This window comes from Vigna unguiculata, chromosome 3, assembly GCF_004118075.2.
Source record: "Vigna unguiculata cultivar IT97K-499-35 chromosome 3, ASM411807v1, whole genome shotgun sequence".
NCBI lineage: Eukaryota > Viridiplantae > Streptophyta > Magnoliopsida > Fabales > Fabaceae > Vigna > Vigna unguiculata.
In genome coordinates, this window is record NC_040281.1 from 42,327,092 (window position 1) to 42,345,272 (window position 18,181).

The 18,181-nt window shown below is 28.5% G+C and overlaps 2 protein-coding genes across 2 annotated transcripts; one reads left to right on the top strand and one right to left on the bottom strand.

Annotated features, from left to right (window-relative positions):
• Nucleotides 1-1,229: 1,229 nt before the first annotated feature.
• On the bottom strand, nucleotides 1,230-3,212 carry LOC114178118 (thiosulfate sulfurtransferase 18). Its single transcript, XM_028063835.1, has 6 exons — nucleotides 2,982-3,212; nucleotides 2,708-2,788; nucleotides 2,515-2,594; nucleotides 2,340-2,410; nucleotides 1,884-1,937; nucleotides 1,230-1,617 (listed from the first exon to the last, which is right to left on the bottom strand). The coding sequence occupies exons 1-6, from the start codon at nucleotides 3,002-3,004 to the stop codon at nucleotides 1,462-1,464; spliced, it is 465 nt and encodes a 154-aa protein (XP_027919636.1). The 5' UTR covers nucleotides 3,005-3,212; the 3' UTR covers nucleotides 1,230-1,461.
• Nucleotides 3,213-5,535: 2,323 nt separating this feature from the next.
• Nucleotides 5,536-9,490, top strand: LOC114178117. Its single transcript, XM_028063834.1, has 9 exons — nucleotides 5,536-5,736; nucleotides 5,825-5,969; nucleotides 6,111-6,201; nucleotides 6,705-6,902; nucleotides 7,029-7,258; nucleotides 7,349-7,480; nucleotides 8,277-8,344; nucleotides 8,448-8,509; nucleotides 9,044-9,490. The coding sequence occupies exons 1-9, from the start codon at nucleotides 5,618-5,620 to the stop codon at nucleotides 9,175-9,177; spliced, it is 1,179 nt and encodes a 392-aa protein (XP_027919635.1). The 5' UTR covers nucleotides 5,536-5,617; the 3' UTR covers nucleotides 9,178-9,490.
• The last annotated feature ends 8,691 nt before the right edge of the window (nucleotides 9,491-18,181 follow it).

Consider the following 18,181-nt stretch of genomic DNA (forward strand, 5'->3'; position numbering starts at 1 on the left):
TTTGACAGAAACACGTTACAAATTTCAAAGAACAACTAGAACAAAAATGAAAACTACCAAAAAAAACAAATCTGAAGCTTGAAGCTCCAAAAAAAAAAGAACAACAATGAAACTTGAGACTCCCAGAATAAACCTACAACAAAACAGACAACAAAGAAACAGAGGTACGAGTTGTTCCGTCCTTTGATATCAAATTTACATCTTCCTTCAAAACAACAACCAACAACCATTTTTATGACTCGTGGTGGCTCGCAATGACTCGCAATGGCTCGCATTGTAGATCTGCTCCAGTGAAATCGCGTTGTGGTTTGGGACAAATCTGAACGTCGTCTTCCCCAAACATAAGGGTTTTGATCGAATGGATGAAGAAGATATTTGATGCTTAGAGAGAGGGAAGAGATAAACTGCGTGGAGGCGAGGGAAGCCAGAGGAAGATCACTGATTTGGAGATGGAAGTATCATGACAGTGAATGATTTTTGTCTGAGGAAGAGAAGTGAAGCGGCAGAAAATGAGGAAGAGAAGTGAAGCGGTAGAAAATTAGGGTTTGAAATGAAAGTTTTCATTTTATATTAAATATATGGGGCGGGGCGGGTATCCATGGTTTTAAGAATTAAATATTGAACCCGACCATGTAAATCCATCTGGACCCGAAAAATTTTATTCGATTTAACCCGATCCATACAAACCGACCCGCACACATGTTTTTCTATTCGAGTAGAATGGTTTCGGACGAGTTAGGATATTTTGCTCATGCCTAAGGAATATTGCCGTGCATTTTTGTACATTCGTATTGCAGGTGTTGTGTTACAACATAATCATAATCTCTTTAATAAAGTCATCATTGAATACTAATAAATAATATAGAAAATAATTGATAATAATGATTACACAATATCAACAAAATATCAAGAATTTTAAAATAATATCATTGACATAATATATTTGGTATTGATTTTAATAATTAGAATTATAACTTTCTTTGACTTTCTTTAACTCGATTATCCCATGACAAATATAATTTATGGAACAATTTTAAGAATGTTAAGAGAAAATCATAAAAATATACTTGAAATAGATACAAATTTTAGAAGAATAACAGAATAACTAACTAGAACGTATAAAATATAGCTCAAACTATGAGTAAATTGAATAAATTCTAAATGCTCTAGCTAGAAACGTGGGTATCGTACCTAAGTACTTTTGCTTGCAACTTTATATAATAAAAGAATAATCAGATAAAATGAAAGAAGTAAATAAACAATATTTTGATCAATGTTATCACTTCATGGATACAATACATTGGTTTCCTTATTTGTCTTCTTACTGAACAAGCTTAAAGTAGTGATTAACAAAGATAAGGTAATACTAATAATACATATCCTTGTATTGCGAACCATTCAGAATGATCAATGTTCGTGTAACTCATGAAAGGCCTCTTTTTTTTTTTTAATTTAGTTTAATTATGGTGTTTTTAATGGCAATTCGTTTTTAACCAAATCCAAAGGTACTTTCTTTGGAACTTCATCTTTAACCAAATCCGAAGGTGTTTTCACTGGAAATTGATTTTTAACCCAATCAAGATATCCTCCTCCCATGTTGGTCACATCCTTAAAACCCTGTAAAATCACGTTAAATTAATAAAAGTTAGTATTATGATAAAAAACAATAATATTCTAACAAATAATTTTGATAATTATAAGAAAATAAAAACTATTTAAAAAATGTTACATCATATTATAAAAAAAATAATCAAAATTTAATTATTAAAAAATCATTTTCCTAACAATTAAAACTCGACAACTTAGAACAAAAACATGGAACATAAAGCAAACGAATGAAAAATAACATGGATCAGAAACTTGTGAAGTTTACTAATACTTACTTCTGTCAGAAGATCACTAGTTGCATACACAGATCGCACTCCACTTTGACAACCCTGTAATCCAAATTCATTTTATACCCACAAAAAAAAATGTTAACGTAATTTTGCATTATGAATGCGTTTAACTAATTATTTTACTGATAGTATATATCGTGCCGTTAACATATACTAGTAATTTTTCATGTTATTAAATAGTCATTCAAAAAAAATAATCATGAACTGTATTTTTAATTTCTTGTTTATTAAAACTAGTTATTAATAAATTAAAAATATAGTTTACTTAAAAAAGTATGTATCAGAGATTGATTAAAAGTGATAAATGAATGAAACTAATTTCAAAATCTTTGACTAATCAAATTTAAATATGGTAGTAAACGTAGATATAAAACAAGTTTAAGCATGAAAAGGATAATAATTAAACTCAATTTTTTATTAAGCATCGAAGAAGAAAGTTACCACGATGATGCGATCTTCTTTCTTGCACGCTGATAAAACCTCCTTCAGAAACTCCTGGTTCTTCACCCTACCTGTTCTCCAAAATCACAAGATTTCGCATTCTAATTATAGAATTCATTTTCAATTACCACTAAACAAAGAACATTCATATCCCCAAAAGTAACAAATGTTTTACCTTCTGGTGTATTAAACATGTACGGAATGTTAATGATCTTCTCAGCATCCACATGCCCTTTCTGAAACTCTTCCACCGTCCTATTAATTACAAAAAATAAACACGATTTATGCATAAACCCAGAAATTAATTTCAGTAATTGATTTTCAACCAACAAATAAAAAGAAAAGAAAAAAACAGAGCTTTTTATTACCTGACATCGAGATAAACATGACCGGTCTGGATCAAACCCTTGGTTGCATGAACATCAATGGTGACAACCTCGGATCCCGAGCTTCAGAAGGCCAAAACAAAAAAGGACAGATATTGTAATCCAGAAGGGAAGAAAGACAACCACACACAATTTGTTGATAATAATTAAAAATCATTAATAATAATGATAAAGTCATTCAGTGACTCTGAAACTATGTATTAGGAAAGTAAAAACGAAGGGAAATGTTGAAGAGAGTGGTGATTCTGAAACAAACCTTTTGATTCCAATAGAACCCATGAGGGGAAGTGGGTGTTGTTGAATTGGTAGCGTGTGGTTGTTGAAAGAGGTGATATTTATAGGGTAAGGAAGAAAAGTGAAAAAATGGAGGGAGAAGATTTGTGATTTGTGGTGGTTATGTTGTGTATCTGGACCGACAATGGTTTTATGATACAACAACTGATATTGTGTTTGATAATGTAAAGTTTCCAACACTAGTGGATGGATAGGTTTTAGTGAAAGAGATTGAATTGAATATATAAAATAAAAAAGAAAATAGAAAAGTGATTGAATTGGGTGACGCGTCAGATTAGTAGCAGGGTGTGTCGGATTCCATTTTACCATGCTTCCCATTCCTTTCAAGATAAACTAATTAACTCAATCTTTTATTTATAGAATTTAAACATAATTCAAAAATATTTACGCATTAAAAAATTTACAATAATTCCCACAAATTGTGATTTTTTTTTTTCGGATGTAATATATTTTTAAAAAATTAAGTAACTACACTTATTTTCTTCTTCAAGTCACAATTTAAGATTCACGATGCTGAACTCTGAACTTTGAATTTGGTTCCTTCTCGGATTCTCCGGCTATTGATTTTTAAATTTGAATTTTATAATTTAGTTTTAATTTTCTTTTATGGAGTATTGGTATATTTTGAAAATTATGTTTACGTAAAATTATTTATTGTAAAACGTTAAATTTAAAATAATAAAATAAATAAGTCGAATGAAAATCAAGAACTTGAATGATACAAAATACAAATGATGAAAAATTCAAGTGTAAAATGAGAAATTCCATAATGAGTTTAAATTAGTAACATGAGAATGTTACAAATTTATTTTTGATGAAGGTTTTATATCGATTGTGAAATACCCGTCGAAAATAATTCAAGTGTGAGTCAAAAGTTTCACATTAAATAAAATAAATAAAGTTAAACATTATATAAAAATAAAGACCCATAACACTATTATCTTAAGGTTTTAGGATTAAAGTGGTGTCAAAGATTTTATATGTGTAAGACTTATGTTATATATATGCGGACCAGAATCTTTCAATGACTATGAAAGTAAAAACAAGGGACTCACCCTTTAGGGGAAATTATTATAAATAGTTTAAGTGTGAGTCAAAAGTCTCACATTTGATAGAATAGACAAAGTTAAACATTATATAAGAATAAAAACTCATAACACCATTGTCTTAAAATTTTGGGTTAAAGTGATGTCAAATGTCTTATATGTATAAAACTTATGTCATATATATGCCGATTACAATCTCTTAATGATTATAACCTTATAACCCTTATGAAAAAAAGTAATGAGAAAATACAAATGGTGAAAAATTCAAGTATAAAATAAGAAATTTCATAATGAGTTAAGATTAGTAACATAAGAGTGTTACAAATTTATTTTTGATGAAAGTTTTATATGGATTGTGAAATACATGACCGATACAAATATTTATTGATAATATAAATTATAATTTATCAATAGATTTATTATTAATGAAAATATATGTCGATAATTTAAATTTTAAAATATTTTTGTAAAATTCATCAATAAGTTTGGTTTACAGGAGAATTATTTCCTTTGGTAAAAATACATGTATAGTTACGAAAATTTTTACAGTGCATGAATAATATCAAAAAAGTAAAATAACATCACACACATCAGGATGCACATTTGCACGCAGGCATGCACACATATGATGCATTGGAGATTAATCAAGAGGGAACTACACAAAGGTGTCAAATAACAACAAATTCTCACTTCTATATTTGATTTGGACACTTAGTATGATTTAACTTGATTTGAACCTATTTTGATCTAACTTTAATTTAATTTGACTAAATTTGACTTAAGCCTAAGATGACTTGACTTAGATTGATTTAAGTTTATCTTAATCAAACTTTATCTGACTTAAAATTAAATTTAACATATAATCAAAATTTAGTCTAGCTTAATTTTAATGTAACCTAATTCAACTTGTCTTCTCGTTTAAACTAAACTCAACCCTTACCTATCCAACCTTATCTTGTTAGATTTAAATATTTGTATTTTTTTCTCTCATCCTTAATTCTCATTCTTAAAATATTAAAAATATCCTACCGAGTTTGAGAAATTAAAGCATTAAAATTGTGTTTGATAATGTGCAAAACAATTTCCAATTTGCAAATTTTTTTATAAACTAAAATTATTTAAACATTTGGAGATTAGAGATTCCTTAGGGAGTTTATCATATCCAATATTTTTATATCATATCAAATATTTTTTATAAGTTAAAACTATTATAATGACAATTAAAAGGAAATGAACTATTTAAATTAATTGTTATTTATAATATAATATAATTAAATATTTTAAAATAGAAAATATTAACTATGTTTGTCTAGAACTTTAAAATTGATGTTTTTGAAATTTAAAATAAAGAAGAGCAAAAACAAAATTAAAAGAATATTTTTGTGAAAAAAAAGAATGATATCTTTTTTTTTAACACAAACAATGATAACTATAACTGAGTTAACAACATTGGAAACAAAACCTAAGAGAAGAAACATTAATTTGATTTTCCTAATATTGGTTGTTACCGCAACCCACCAAAATATGTAGTTGAACCCGAATTGAGGTTTGGATGGAAGGAGAAAACGCTGCAATGGCGCCACTGCCAGAGGCTTTCCTTCACTTCCTGGAGGCCAATGGGCTTGATCCTTCCCTTTACACTGCAATCGATTCCACCCCAAGATACATTCGGTAATTCCAATTCCACCCTTTCTACCCCTACTTCATTTCTGCCTTTCAATTTCACACTTTTTTTCCTATTTATATTTTGTCTTGGAAGGTTAAAACCTGGTTGTGAAGCATGTATTGAAGAGGTTGAAGCAGAGGTTAAGTGCAACCTCGAAAAACTAGAGTGGTTACCGGGCTTTTTCTCTCTTCCACCGCACGTTCAAATTGCTGGCTCTAGGGCATACCGAGAAGGAAAGGTAACTGATCAAGGAATCTTGCTTTGGCTCTTCATACAACAGTCAAGTAAATTTTAATGCAAAATGTAATTTTTGAGAAGCAAAGTTTGTGAATGTCTTTTTGTTTAAAACTTGGCTGTTGTTGGATTTCCTCTGAATCAGATATATGGAATTGATGCTGCTTCTGGAGCTGCGGTTATGGCTTTAGAAGTGTCACCCGGAGATCATGTCCTCGACCTGTGTGCTGCTCCTGGTAGATGTTTCTTTCTTTACTTGCTTGTGTTTATAAGTCTCAAATATAAGCAAATGTTAACTGTTTTTACCAATCTCAAAATACCCTTCATTCAATGGAGGTTTTGTTGTGTCAATGACTCTCTTGTTGTGTTTTTGATGTGAAGTTCCAAGGAAGTGTGATGCGGCTAAAAAGTTTTGTTTTTAAATGAGATTGATACAATTGAAGGATGCTAACTATCTTTCTTAATTAGCATGAGTTTATTTTTCCTTTTTCTATATGAGACTAGAGGGAGTATTCTCTTCTTCGTACTGTTGCAAAACTGAATGATTTTGAGATTAAGATTGCTTTATTTCGGGAAGAAAATGGATGAATGGCTATGTTTCAATGATGCTTTTACGTGCTTGTTTCTTAGCAGGATTCTGTTTTTAGTTGAAAGAGCAACATTGAATGTAATTGATCAGTTTCCTAGAGAAACGATTCAATATTGATCATAATTGTATTTGTAACAATTTTATTTTCAGGTGCTAAACTTTGTATGATATTGGACCTTCTTGGTGATTCGGGCTCTGCGACAGGAGTAGATGCTGCAAGGCATCGTTTGGCCGCATGTAGGACGATGCTGCAAAAGTACATGCTTGGGGATCAATGCCGGCTTTTTGTTGCTGATGGAACATCATTTTCAGTTATTCCTACCAGATCCCGTTCTGACTGTGAATCATGTAATTGAAGTTTAGTTGTTATAGAGATGGTTCATCCTGGAACGCAATAAATTAAATTTTATATTATATTTATTATTCAGTGTTGCTTGTTTTTGAAATGTTTTCTTTCTATCAAGTATCAAACAGGTGAGTCTGGATCGGAAGAAAGAGTGGATGTGTTCAAGGAGTGGACATCTAGAAGACCATGGAAAGAAAGGAAAAGAGCTGCCAAAACTGGTTCTCCACAATTGATGTCTAGCTCTCAGCCTCCTGAACTCATTTATTATGGACATCGTTCTGGGGTTGTTGGTCTTACTAAAGGAGAATTATTTAAGACTTTATCTGACGATGAGCTTGCAAACCATGGCTATGACAAGGTAACTTATACTTCATTTTGAATTTATCTTGCATAATTCTTTGCTTTCAGCAACCCTGAATATTTTATTATCTGTTGGGATTTGATGCAGGTCCTTGTGGATGCAGAGTGCACTCATGATGGTTCAATTAAACATATTCAAAAGTTTGAACATTGGGGTTGGAGAACTCTTCAACGCCGTGTGTTAGATGCTGAGAGGACTGACGACTTACATGCTCTTCAGGCAAATGGCTTTATTCTCTTGAGCCATTACTACATATTCTCTACCATAGAATAGTTACTGGAACAATCATCATTAAACTTTCTCTCTCACACATATTCTAACACACTCCCATCATTAAACCAGTGCAGGATTATTTACTGTGTTAGTGTCAGGCATTAGCTTTGAATGTTTTCCCTTTTTGATAGAAAGCCTAAGGGGTATTGGCACGCCAATCATAAACTGAGGCACTCTTTAGAGTATGCTCTACGTAATGCCTAAAACATTTGTGAAAATCTCTGTGGGTACATAACTAAATTGTTGAGGAAGAGTTCGGGTGATTAAGATGATTAAACTAGCTAAGTCTGCAATGCTACCTTTAGACCTTATAGAATATAGTAGTGAATCAGAGATAACAAGGAATGTTTACTTATGCAAAACTAATAAAATAAGAAGAAAGCCTTCATTAAGAAGGCCTACCAATTATGATCTTATTATGTTACTCCATAAACATTGTATGTCAACGACTGTATGAGCATCAATCCATCAAAGCATATTATAACAAGAGTATACGGATTTTATTTAAGTTGGAACTTGTAAATAGGACATGTCTCATTTTCAGTAATGTGATTGCAAACTGGTATTATTTCAGTTGCATTGACACTAATTTAAATTTGTTTGCCATATTTAACCCAAAAGTATGTGAAGAAGATATTGTAGATTGTTTCTATTGCCATGTTTGGCATAATTCAAACATGAATGCCGTTAGTCTTAGATTTCACCTTAGTTTAACGAACATACCTTTTGTGTTTGGCCGCAGCTTAATCTTCTCACCAATGGTTTCAGACTGCTAAAAGCAGGAGGTTCCCTTGTCTACAGCACTTGCAGGTAACCTGATTACTTTGTAATTTCTTCGGCTCTTTTTAATACAATCAGCACACAGGTGCCATATCATTTGCTAATTTTACTGACAAAATACCTTGTCGATTAGCTTGACTGTTGCTCAGAATGAAGATGTGGTGGAACAATTCTTGAAGGAAAATAGAACTGCTGGTATGATCTTCACCCTTCAAATTATTTCCAGTTGGTGAAAATTATGTATGTATCATCGAGTACTTCCACTGGTCCATGTTTATTATTTCGTGGTATCCATTTTCATCTAATCACATCCATTTCAGTAATATGGTTAGCTTTTGTACTATGCTTGTTTCTTGTCAAATGTTGTGTGCTTCTCTTGTAGACATTCCCCATTCTTAGATGCGTGCACATATTGCCTCTATCCTGAAGCCTTTAAATCCTCTTTCACCCAACCTGCTACTTTTGTGGTGGGAAAATTTTCTGCTCGAATGTTGTCATAGTTTTACAAAATTATCAACTGGTCTGCTTGATCTTTTGCGATATATTTCTTATTTCGGTGGACACGGTTAACTTGCAAAAGTTTATGCAGGATAGGTACTAGTTAGTACTGTTTAAGTTAGGATGCTTCTGGATATCAGAAATATTTTTTGTATTCACGGTATTGCTTCATGTTTTGGCAGTTGAGTTATGTGTTCCTCTATGTTTTTGCATTCTTATTTCAATCTACAGAGCTGACAGAGATAGATGCTGCCAGAAATTGGCCTTGCAAAGGTGGATGCATACCAAAAACATGGCGATTTGACCCTTTGACATCACGAACCAGTGGCCTCTTTATAGCGAAGTTCACAAAATTAGTCATTTGACATTCTAAGTTAGAAAATATTCATTTTAAATGCAAGGATTGATGAATTTTTTTCTTGTTAAAGGTATCCTTACAAATAGTTCTCCAAATGGAAATATGAATCAGTAACCATAGCGTTTGACATGCAAAAGATATGTTACCAAAGTCAATTTGTTTCCATTTTAGACATGTTAGATAATTTCTTTAAACAGCTAGGGAGGTTTGAGTAGTTGAGTTGTAATATTAACAATAGAAAGTACTTACACTTAGCCTATTTCCTTTCTTGTTCATTTCATTTATAATGGAGAACTGATGGAAATTATTTGTTTCTTTTATCACATTTTTCAGTGGAAAATTTGTCATGTAAGGGTGCAATATCTTGCATTATCTATCTAAAAGGCTTGTTAAGGAGTATTGAGACGTAGCATACTAAACTATTTTTTATCCAAATGGTCAATAAAATTGAAGAGAGGGATGAACTGAATTTTATTTTATTTTATTTTTCTACAAAACAAATTTTTCCTAATAGATTTTCAAAAAATTGAATTGGTCTAAACAATATTAGAGTAAGTGCAAGTAGAAGTAAATTCAATTTAAATAATTAAGGAAAATAGAATGGTAAAAAAATTGTATCAAATTTATACGGGTTCAACTGTAACACAACTCACATTGTGTCCTCAAGGTTTTACTATTATTAGATTAGAGTTTTATCAAAATTAATTTTAATATATTTAGGTTTGATTATTTCTCCTAGAAACTTAAGAGTTCAGAGATTAATCTCTTATGAGCTTCTTATTGGGCTTTTGCATCTTGCACTTCCATAAGTGCTAACTCCACCCCCACAAAAAGTTTGAAATACCCGTTTTTCCCCTTGGCATTTTCTTTGAAAGTTTCGCCTCTTCCACTCACAGTTATCTTCCGCTGCGGTTTCTCTCTATTGGTGAGGTTCAAAGTAGAAGTATTTATGATTAAAGTTCAATCAAATCCTTTTTGATTAAGAGGTTGCATCTTTGATCAATACTGATTAAAGTTTCCTTACATGGTTTTAAATTGCTATTCATGATCATAATTGCGACTACAATAGTATTGTTGTGATATTATTATCAGTTGTAACAACTTGTAACCCAGTGAGAAACGATTATGTAATGTTCATTATGATACGTTTGTAAGCGTATACTAAATGTGAAACTACTGAAGATTGATGTTAGTATGATCATTGTGTCGGTAATTAATTAACACTAAAATTAGAGCTAAGACATGACCATGTTGAAGCTTGGTATCATTAAGACAATATGTGCCTAATATTGTTTTGGATTTAAGGTACCATAGTTTCGTGAAAAATCATATGATTTGTTTGGCTTGATCGACACTTTTAAATCACATGAGTACTTATTTTCTTATTGGGTTTAATGTAAATGACTAATCAACTAAGTGAGTAATATTGTAAGACATGTGAAAGTGAGCTAACTCGGCTCACACGAGTTGGCTCACCATGAGTCGAGTTAAAAATGAGTGAATCCAACCCGACTAATTTTATGGTGAGTCAAAAATTTTGCAACCTGACTTAACTCATCACGGGCTGGTGAGCTAAGGGTTGGTGAGTTAAGTGGGTTAGCTCACTAACCCATATAAAAAAATATTTATGTATTTATTTCTAAGTATTCAAATATTTAAATAATTTTTTAAGCAACCCATAAGATAACAATCAAAGTAAAATTAAGAACCAATGTCTTCATCATACTCACCACCAATCTATGATGAATTATTTCCAAGAAAGTGTTCATATCGTCCAAGAAAACATGACTAATATTACACATTTCTGTCATGTTATTCAACAAAATATAAATAAAAAAATACACATTTTTGTCATGTTAATTTAGAAAATTTTGTTTATAAGACACTTGTTTGAGTAATTTACTATAAAGATTATAGTTGAAGATTAAAGTATCAACGTATATAATTTGACAATCAAATTAATTAAACATTCAAACTATTCAAATATTATTGAGAAATATTATAGCATTTAAAAATATGAGATTGTGAACCTATATAATTAGGGGTAGTAAATAATTATTAAAAAAATTTAAAAAATGTAAAAAAATATTAATGGGTTAAGTGGGTCAACTCACTCTCAACTCAGCTCGAACCCGTTTAACCCATGGATTAAGTGAGTCAGGTTGAGTTCAACCCACTTTTAAAAAAAACTAACTTTTTCTCAACCCAACTCAGTTCAAACCCATGGTGAATCGGATTGGCTCACAGATTGAAATTCATTTTTACATCTCTATATGTAATCAAGAGAAAGGTTATATAGTGAAAGATATACTTACAATTGTGATTTAACACTGAGTGACTTTTTGTGAATGAAAACTTAATTAGATGTTTTTATAATGAGAATATATTAATTAGAGAGTGATTTCTAAAATATTTTTATAATTAAAGATACACAATTAGTTTTTCAAATGTGAGAGAATTCAAATTCTTTTCTAAAACTTCTTATGATTTGTAACTAATTATGATCAATTTTATGATATTTTAGCCTAAATAAACTATTTAGGTTATTGCTACCCGAAAAAAAAAAACAGAATTCCAACAACAAAAAACCTCAAAAGAAAAAATATGATGGGAATTTAGTTTATCGCAAAAAAAGAGAGTATTTAAACAGTAAAAGAAACTAGTTTAAAAAAAATTGATAGTCTATTCACGTCAATAAAATTAAAAAGTGAATGCCAAAAAAGAAAGTCTGAGTACTAGTTTGAACCTAACACATGGACCATAATAAAAGGTGTCCAAGATTAATAATCAGTAAGCTAATTTTGTCTCACACATTATCAAATGTTTTTTATTATCTAATTATAATCTTTAAAATTTATAAGACATGAAGAGTAACACTTCTTGAGGACTTGCTGTTAGGGATGGAACGGGGATGGGAACAAATTTCATTATCACATACCCAACTTTAATTTCATCTCCATTTCCATCGATAACAGATATATTCTCATACTCGTACCTATTTTTTTAATGTTTTAATATTAATTAATTAATTTTTATAAACTAATAAAAAAATTTAGGTAAAAAATATAATATCATCAAATATTCAATATTAAGAGAAAAATTTTATATCAAATATTTAAAAAGAAATTATTATTGTATACATTTGAAATTAAAATACCAAATAAAACTTCATGAGAACCAAAATATTTATTAATTTGCAAACATTAATGGAACCTAGTTGATAAAATTTTAAAAATATTTTTGAAAAAATATAAAAGGAAATTAAATATTCAAATTAAAATATATTTTAAATATTTTTTTACTTCAATTTTCTAAGTTATGATGAATCTCTTCTTTATACACTAATAAAAGTTATAATACATCATTTGACCAAAATCATGCAAAAAAGAAATATTAAACTAATAATAATAAAATTTTAACATAAATTTTGTATCTTTTGAACTTTAATATATATTGGATGGTGATAAAAAAAATCATGACAATTACATTAAATTTTTTATCATAGTAAATAAAATTTATTTATACAATTATAGTGACAAAAGTACAGTATGATGGATAATAAGTTAGAAAATAAAATATAATTATATAAAATATATCAAAATAATATTCTACATTATAAAAATAAACAATAAATAAAAATATTAAAAAAAGATCAAATGTGTGTTGTAGAAATAATTTGACAGACTATTGAATGAAATCACACAAAGGAAAATAAATGTATAACTAAGGGTATGATAAGATAAAAAATATCTAAGTACAAAAACTTTTCAAATATAAACATAGTCAATGGTTAAGAAATAACAAAAATTATTTTAGCGACCAATGAGTTATTGAAACGAAACAAAAATTAATAATAATAGAGTAAAGAAGACAAATTTTTTATATTACTTAGTAAATGAAAGGTTTATGCTATTAAACATTTAAATCGATAGGGTTAAACATTCTCATGTGAAAGGAAAATATATAATAAATAAGAATATAACAAAAGAATAGAAATATTCAAATTTGAGACATAAAAAAATATTTAATTGACATACATCATTTGAACATAAATAATTGCATAAAGGTTATGATAAGATGAAAAATATATTGGAGATATGGGAATGAAATTCATGACAAACCAAAATTAGAAGAAATAAAAAAATAGAAAGTCTATAGTAATATATATGGTTATTCATTAATTGTGAATATTTTAATAATTTAAAGAGAACATGGATATTAGAGCTGTCAAAATGGGTTGGAATCTCGCGAGTCAACCTGGCTCACCACGGGTTCGGGTTGGGTTAGGTTGAAATTATTTTGCAAATTTCAATATGGGTTGATTTCTGACCCGACTTATCTAGACCTGACTCATCCGGGTTGAACCCGTGGTGAGCCGGATTGGCTCACCAACACGCAGATAAAAGGATCTCACAAGTATTTTTTATTAAGTTGGGCTTTACATTTGGGTAATGTTAGGTTGTGTTTTTAGGCAACACATAAATAATTTGTATTTTGTTGTTTTGGTTTGTATTTTAATTTTATTAAAGTTCATTTAGATTTTAATTAGAATTATAATTTAGTTTTGACTGAAAATTAAATAAAAAAATTGTATTTTTTTTAATTAAGTGAACCTGTGAGGCAACCCGTTTAACCCGTCAACCTGTGGTGGGTCGGGCTGGATTCGAATTTTTTTGGCTCGTTATAAAGTGAGCTGAGTTGGGTTGACTCACTAAATCATCAATCCGTGGTAGGTTGAGCCGGGTCGGGCCGGGTTACCCATTTTGACAGCTCTAATAGATATGACGGAAACAAGTATTATGGCTAGGTATGGGGACGAGGATGGTTGAATATGTACATCCTCATACCCAATTAAAAAAAATCGGAGATTCTCCATATCCAGTCAATACAGAGATTTTCTATCAAATCGGAAACGGATTTGGACAATACCCACGTAAATAAATTTATTTGTCATTTCTACTTGTTATATGTCAAGGCAATGAAATTCAATCATAACTTAATTTTTCAGAATATGTATAATAATAAAAGTTTGTGTCAATTTATATACTATAATTTAGTAATTTCACAGGTTGATGTAAAATTTTTAATACATATCTAATATTAAAGACATGGGATAGAATGTTCATAATAAGAACATCAAACATAAAAGTATATAAAGATATAAAAATGGATGTTAGGATAGGTCCAACTAATATTAATTATAACAAACTCTTAATGACTCTACCATTATATTAACATCATTTAAAGCTGATTCAAATTTTAAAACCAACTCAATATATTAAGGTTTGCACTTCATTTTTCTTTATATATATATATATATATATATATATATATATATATATATATATATATATAATTTCATTGTATATTCAATTATATAATTAAATATATCATAAAATTATAATAAATAAATAACTCAAAACTCATCTTAAATTGAATTAGGCTTAGACTTCTCAAACTTTACCTATGTCTTAATATCTATTAAGAAATAGTCTTTATAAATGGTAATCATGTCTGGTAAGATTTTATGAGCGTTTTAAATTCATATAGATTTTATATTATTTCTTTTAATACCTTACTCTTCGTAAATGAGATATTCTCCTTGTTAGGGATGGCAACGGGCGGGGCGGGGACGGGTTTCGCTATCCCATACCCATCCCCGCATAAAAAATTTATCCCCATCCCCATACCTAAACCCAAACCCAACGGGTATCAAACTTTTTTCCCATCCCCATCCCCACCGGGTAACGGGTATAATCTCGTACCCATACCCGTACCCGTGTTCTAACTACTTCAATATTAATTTTTATAAAAGAAAAAAAATTACGGTGAAAAAACATAATATTATGAAATATTCAATATTAGGAGGATTTTCTTCGATGCCAAATACCTTAAAATAAATTATAATTGTTTACATTTTATATTAGAATACCAAATAAAATTTCATGTGAACCAAAACATTTATTAAATTTGCAAACTACAACATTGATGAACTTAGTTGATAAAATTAAAAAATATTTCAAAAAAATATAAAAGGAAAACAAATATTCAAATTAAAATATATTTTAAATGTTTATTTACTTCAATTTTTTAAATTCTAATGAATCTCTTTTTTATACACTAATAAAAGTTATAATATATCACTTGATCAAAATGACACAAAGAACAAATAATAAAAGGAAAACAAATATTCAAATTAAAATATATTTTAAATGTTTGTTTACTTCAATTTTTTAAATTACAATGAATCTCTTTTTTATACACTAATAAAAGTTATAATACATCACTTGATCAAAATGACACAAAGAACAAATAATAAACATAATAATAAAATTTTGACATAGATTTTGTATCTTTTGAACTTCAATATATATTGGATAGTTACAAAAAAATATTCATAGAAATTACATTAAATTTTTATATTGTAGTAAATAAAAGTTATTTATACAATTAAAGTGAAAAAAATTACAGTATGATTAATAGTGAGTTATAAAATAACAAATAATTAGATAGAATATATCGAAATATTATTCTACATGATGAAAATAAACAATAAATAAAAATATTAAAAAACTAACAAATGTGTGTTTTAGAAATAATTTGAGAGACTATCGAAAGGAATCGCACAAAGGAAATCAAATGTATAATTAAGGTATGATAAAATGAAAAAAACCTTAGAGAACTAATTATTAAATTATGTTTGAAGTGGTTAAAAATAAATAGAAATATCATTAGTGACAAAAAAATTTGTCATTAAATTACAAATAAATTAGTAATTAAATTGGTCACTAAATCAAGTACCGATTCGATCATTGAATCAGTCACTAATTTAGTCATTGATTCAGACAATAAATCAACTACTACCACCAATGACGAAAAATAGTGACTGATATGGGTTACTGACTAAATCAGTCACCATTTCATGTTTTTCTTGTAGTGAATTATCATATACTATTCCTAAATATCATTATATATATATATATATATATATATATATATATATAATTTTAACCACTTCAAACAGAATTTAAAGTGAAAAAATTACATTATGATTAATAATGAGTTATAAAATAAAAAATAATTAGATAGAATATATCGAAATATTATTCTACATGATGAAAATAAAAATAATAAATAAAAATATTAAAAAAGTAACAAATGTGTGTTTTAGAAATAATTTGAGAGACTATCGAAAAAAATCACACAAAGGAAATTAAATGTTTAACTAAGGTATGATAAGACGAAAAATATCTTAGAGAACTAAGAAAACTTTTCAAATATCAACATATATACTTAATGGTTGAAAAATAACGAAAGTTATTTTAATGAAACAAAAGAGTTCTTCAAATTAAACAAAAATTAATAATAATAATAATAAGTAAAGAATTTTTTTTATATTACCTTAAATTGAGAGTATAAACATTCTCATGTGAAAGGAAAATTTATAATAAATAAAAATATTAAAAAATAATATAAATATTCAAATGTGAGACATGATTTTTTTTATTAACATACATCATTTTAACATAATTACATAAAGGTTATGATAAGATAAAAAATATATTGGAGATGAGAATGAGTTTATGACAAATGAAATAATTAAAAGAAAAAAAAATAGAAATATATATATATATATATATATATATATATATATATATATATATATATATATATATATATATATATATATATATATATATATATATATATATATATATATATATATATATATATATATATATATATATATATATATATATATATATATATATGGGTTACTTGATTAATTGTGAATATTTTAATAATTTAAACGAGAATGGAGATATGGCGGGGACGGGTATTATGGCGGGTATATGTACATCCCCATACCCATCCCCATACCCAACTGAAAAAGTCGGGGATTCCCCATACCCATACCCATACCCAGTCAATGCGGAGATTCCCCGTCAAAACGGGGACGGGTTCGGACAATACTCACGGGGACGGGTTTATTTACCATCTCTACTCCTTGTGGGTGTACACGAAGGCAATTCTTTTAGTTGACATATGTAATTTGTTTTTGAGGGATAAATTGTTTTTCTCATCAGGATAATCATTATATAGTGTGTTTGAGGACCCAAATTATATATCGTGTTTGAATGACCAAAATTATATGATGCGTTCAGTGAAAAAACGAGAGAATAAATAATTTAAAAAATAATGTGAAACATGATTTTCGTAGAAATGACGGAAGTAGAAATTTGGTATAGTATAAAAAATAGAATTCTAAAACATCATATATATTAAAATAATAATAATAAAAAGATTACAAACAATATCATATAATTACTATTAGTATTTTGCTTTAATTATGTTTAGACTTTTCGTTCACAATATACAATGCATTTAATAATTTGCAGATTCTCAAAGTAGAAAACTCTAAATTTATTTAGAGGACAACACAAACACTAATACGTACGTGAGTTTTTTGTATACTCTTATTCTTAAAATATTTTATACTATTTTTCTTACAATTGAGTTTTTATTACATATTATTTATTTTAATTGTGTCACCTTTTTCTAATCTCTCTTAGGTATAAAAGGTCATCGTAAACCAATGTTGTGAGACTGCTACTATTACTTCTACTCGCTACCTTTGTTTAGTCAAATTTTGGAAAAGAAATAAATAACCAGTTTTGAAAAATATGTTTTTCACATGATTCTCTGGCTCTTATTTTCCCTATTGTATTAGAAAAAAGACAAAGCTTCTGATTCAATCAATGAACGTTGCCGAAAAACACGACCAAATACGAGGGTTTATATGGGATAAAGGACAAGTCTCATCATCAAATGACAGCTGAACCACATTAATTTAATTTATATGTGGTTCATGCAATTCACCGTTATTAATTTTTTGGTAGGATATATAATGTTGAAATCTTACATAAATTCTTTCCAAATTTTATTTTAATATTTTTTTCATTTTAGTAATTACCTTTTATTTATATTTTAATTTTTTTTATTGTTATAAA

Bases quoted from the DNA above. Each gene is read 5' to 3' on its own strand.
- LOC114178117 (XM_028063834.1), top strand. From the start codon at position 5,618: ATGGAAGGAGAAAACGCTGCAATGGCGCCACTGCCAGAGGCTTTCCTT. The intron at 6,202-6,704 runs GTAGATGTTTCT...TTTTATTTTCAG, and splicing joins CGACCTGTGTGCTGCTCCTG to GTGCTAAACTTTGTATGATA. The intron at 7,259-7,348 runs GTAACTTATACT...GATTTGATGCAG, and splicing joins CAAACCATGGCTATGACAAG to GTCCTTGTGGATGCAGAGTG.
- LOC114178118 (XM_028063835.1), bottom strand. From the start codon at position 3,004: ATGGGTTCTATTGGAATCAAAAG. The intron at 1,938-2,339 runs GTAACTTTCTTC...TTTGGATTACAG, and splicing joins AAGAAGATCGCATCATCGTG to GGTTGTCAAAGTGGAGTGCG. The intron at 1,618-1,883 runs GTAAGTATTAGT...GTGATTTTACAG, and splicing joins CTAGTGATCTTCTGACAGAA to GGTTTTAAGGATGTGACCAA.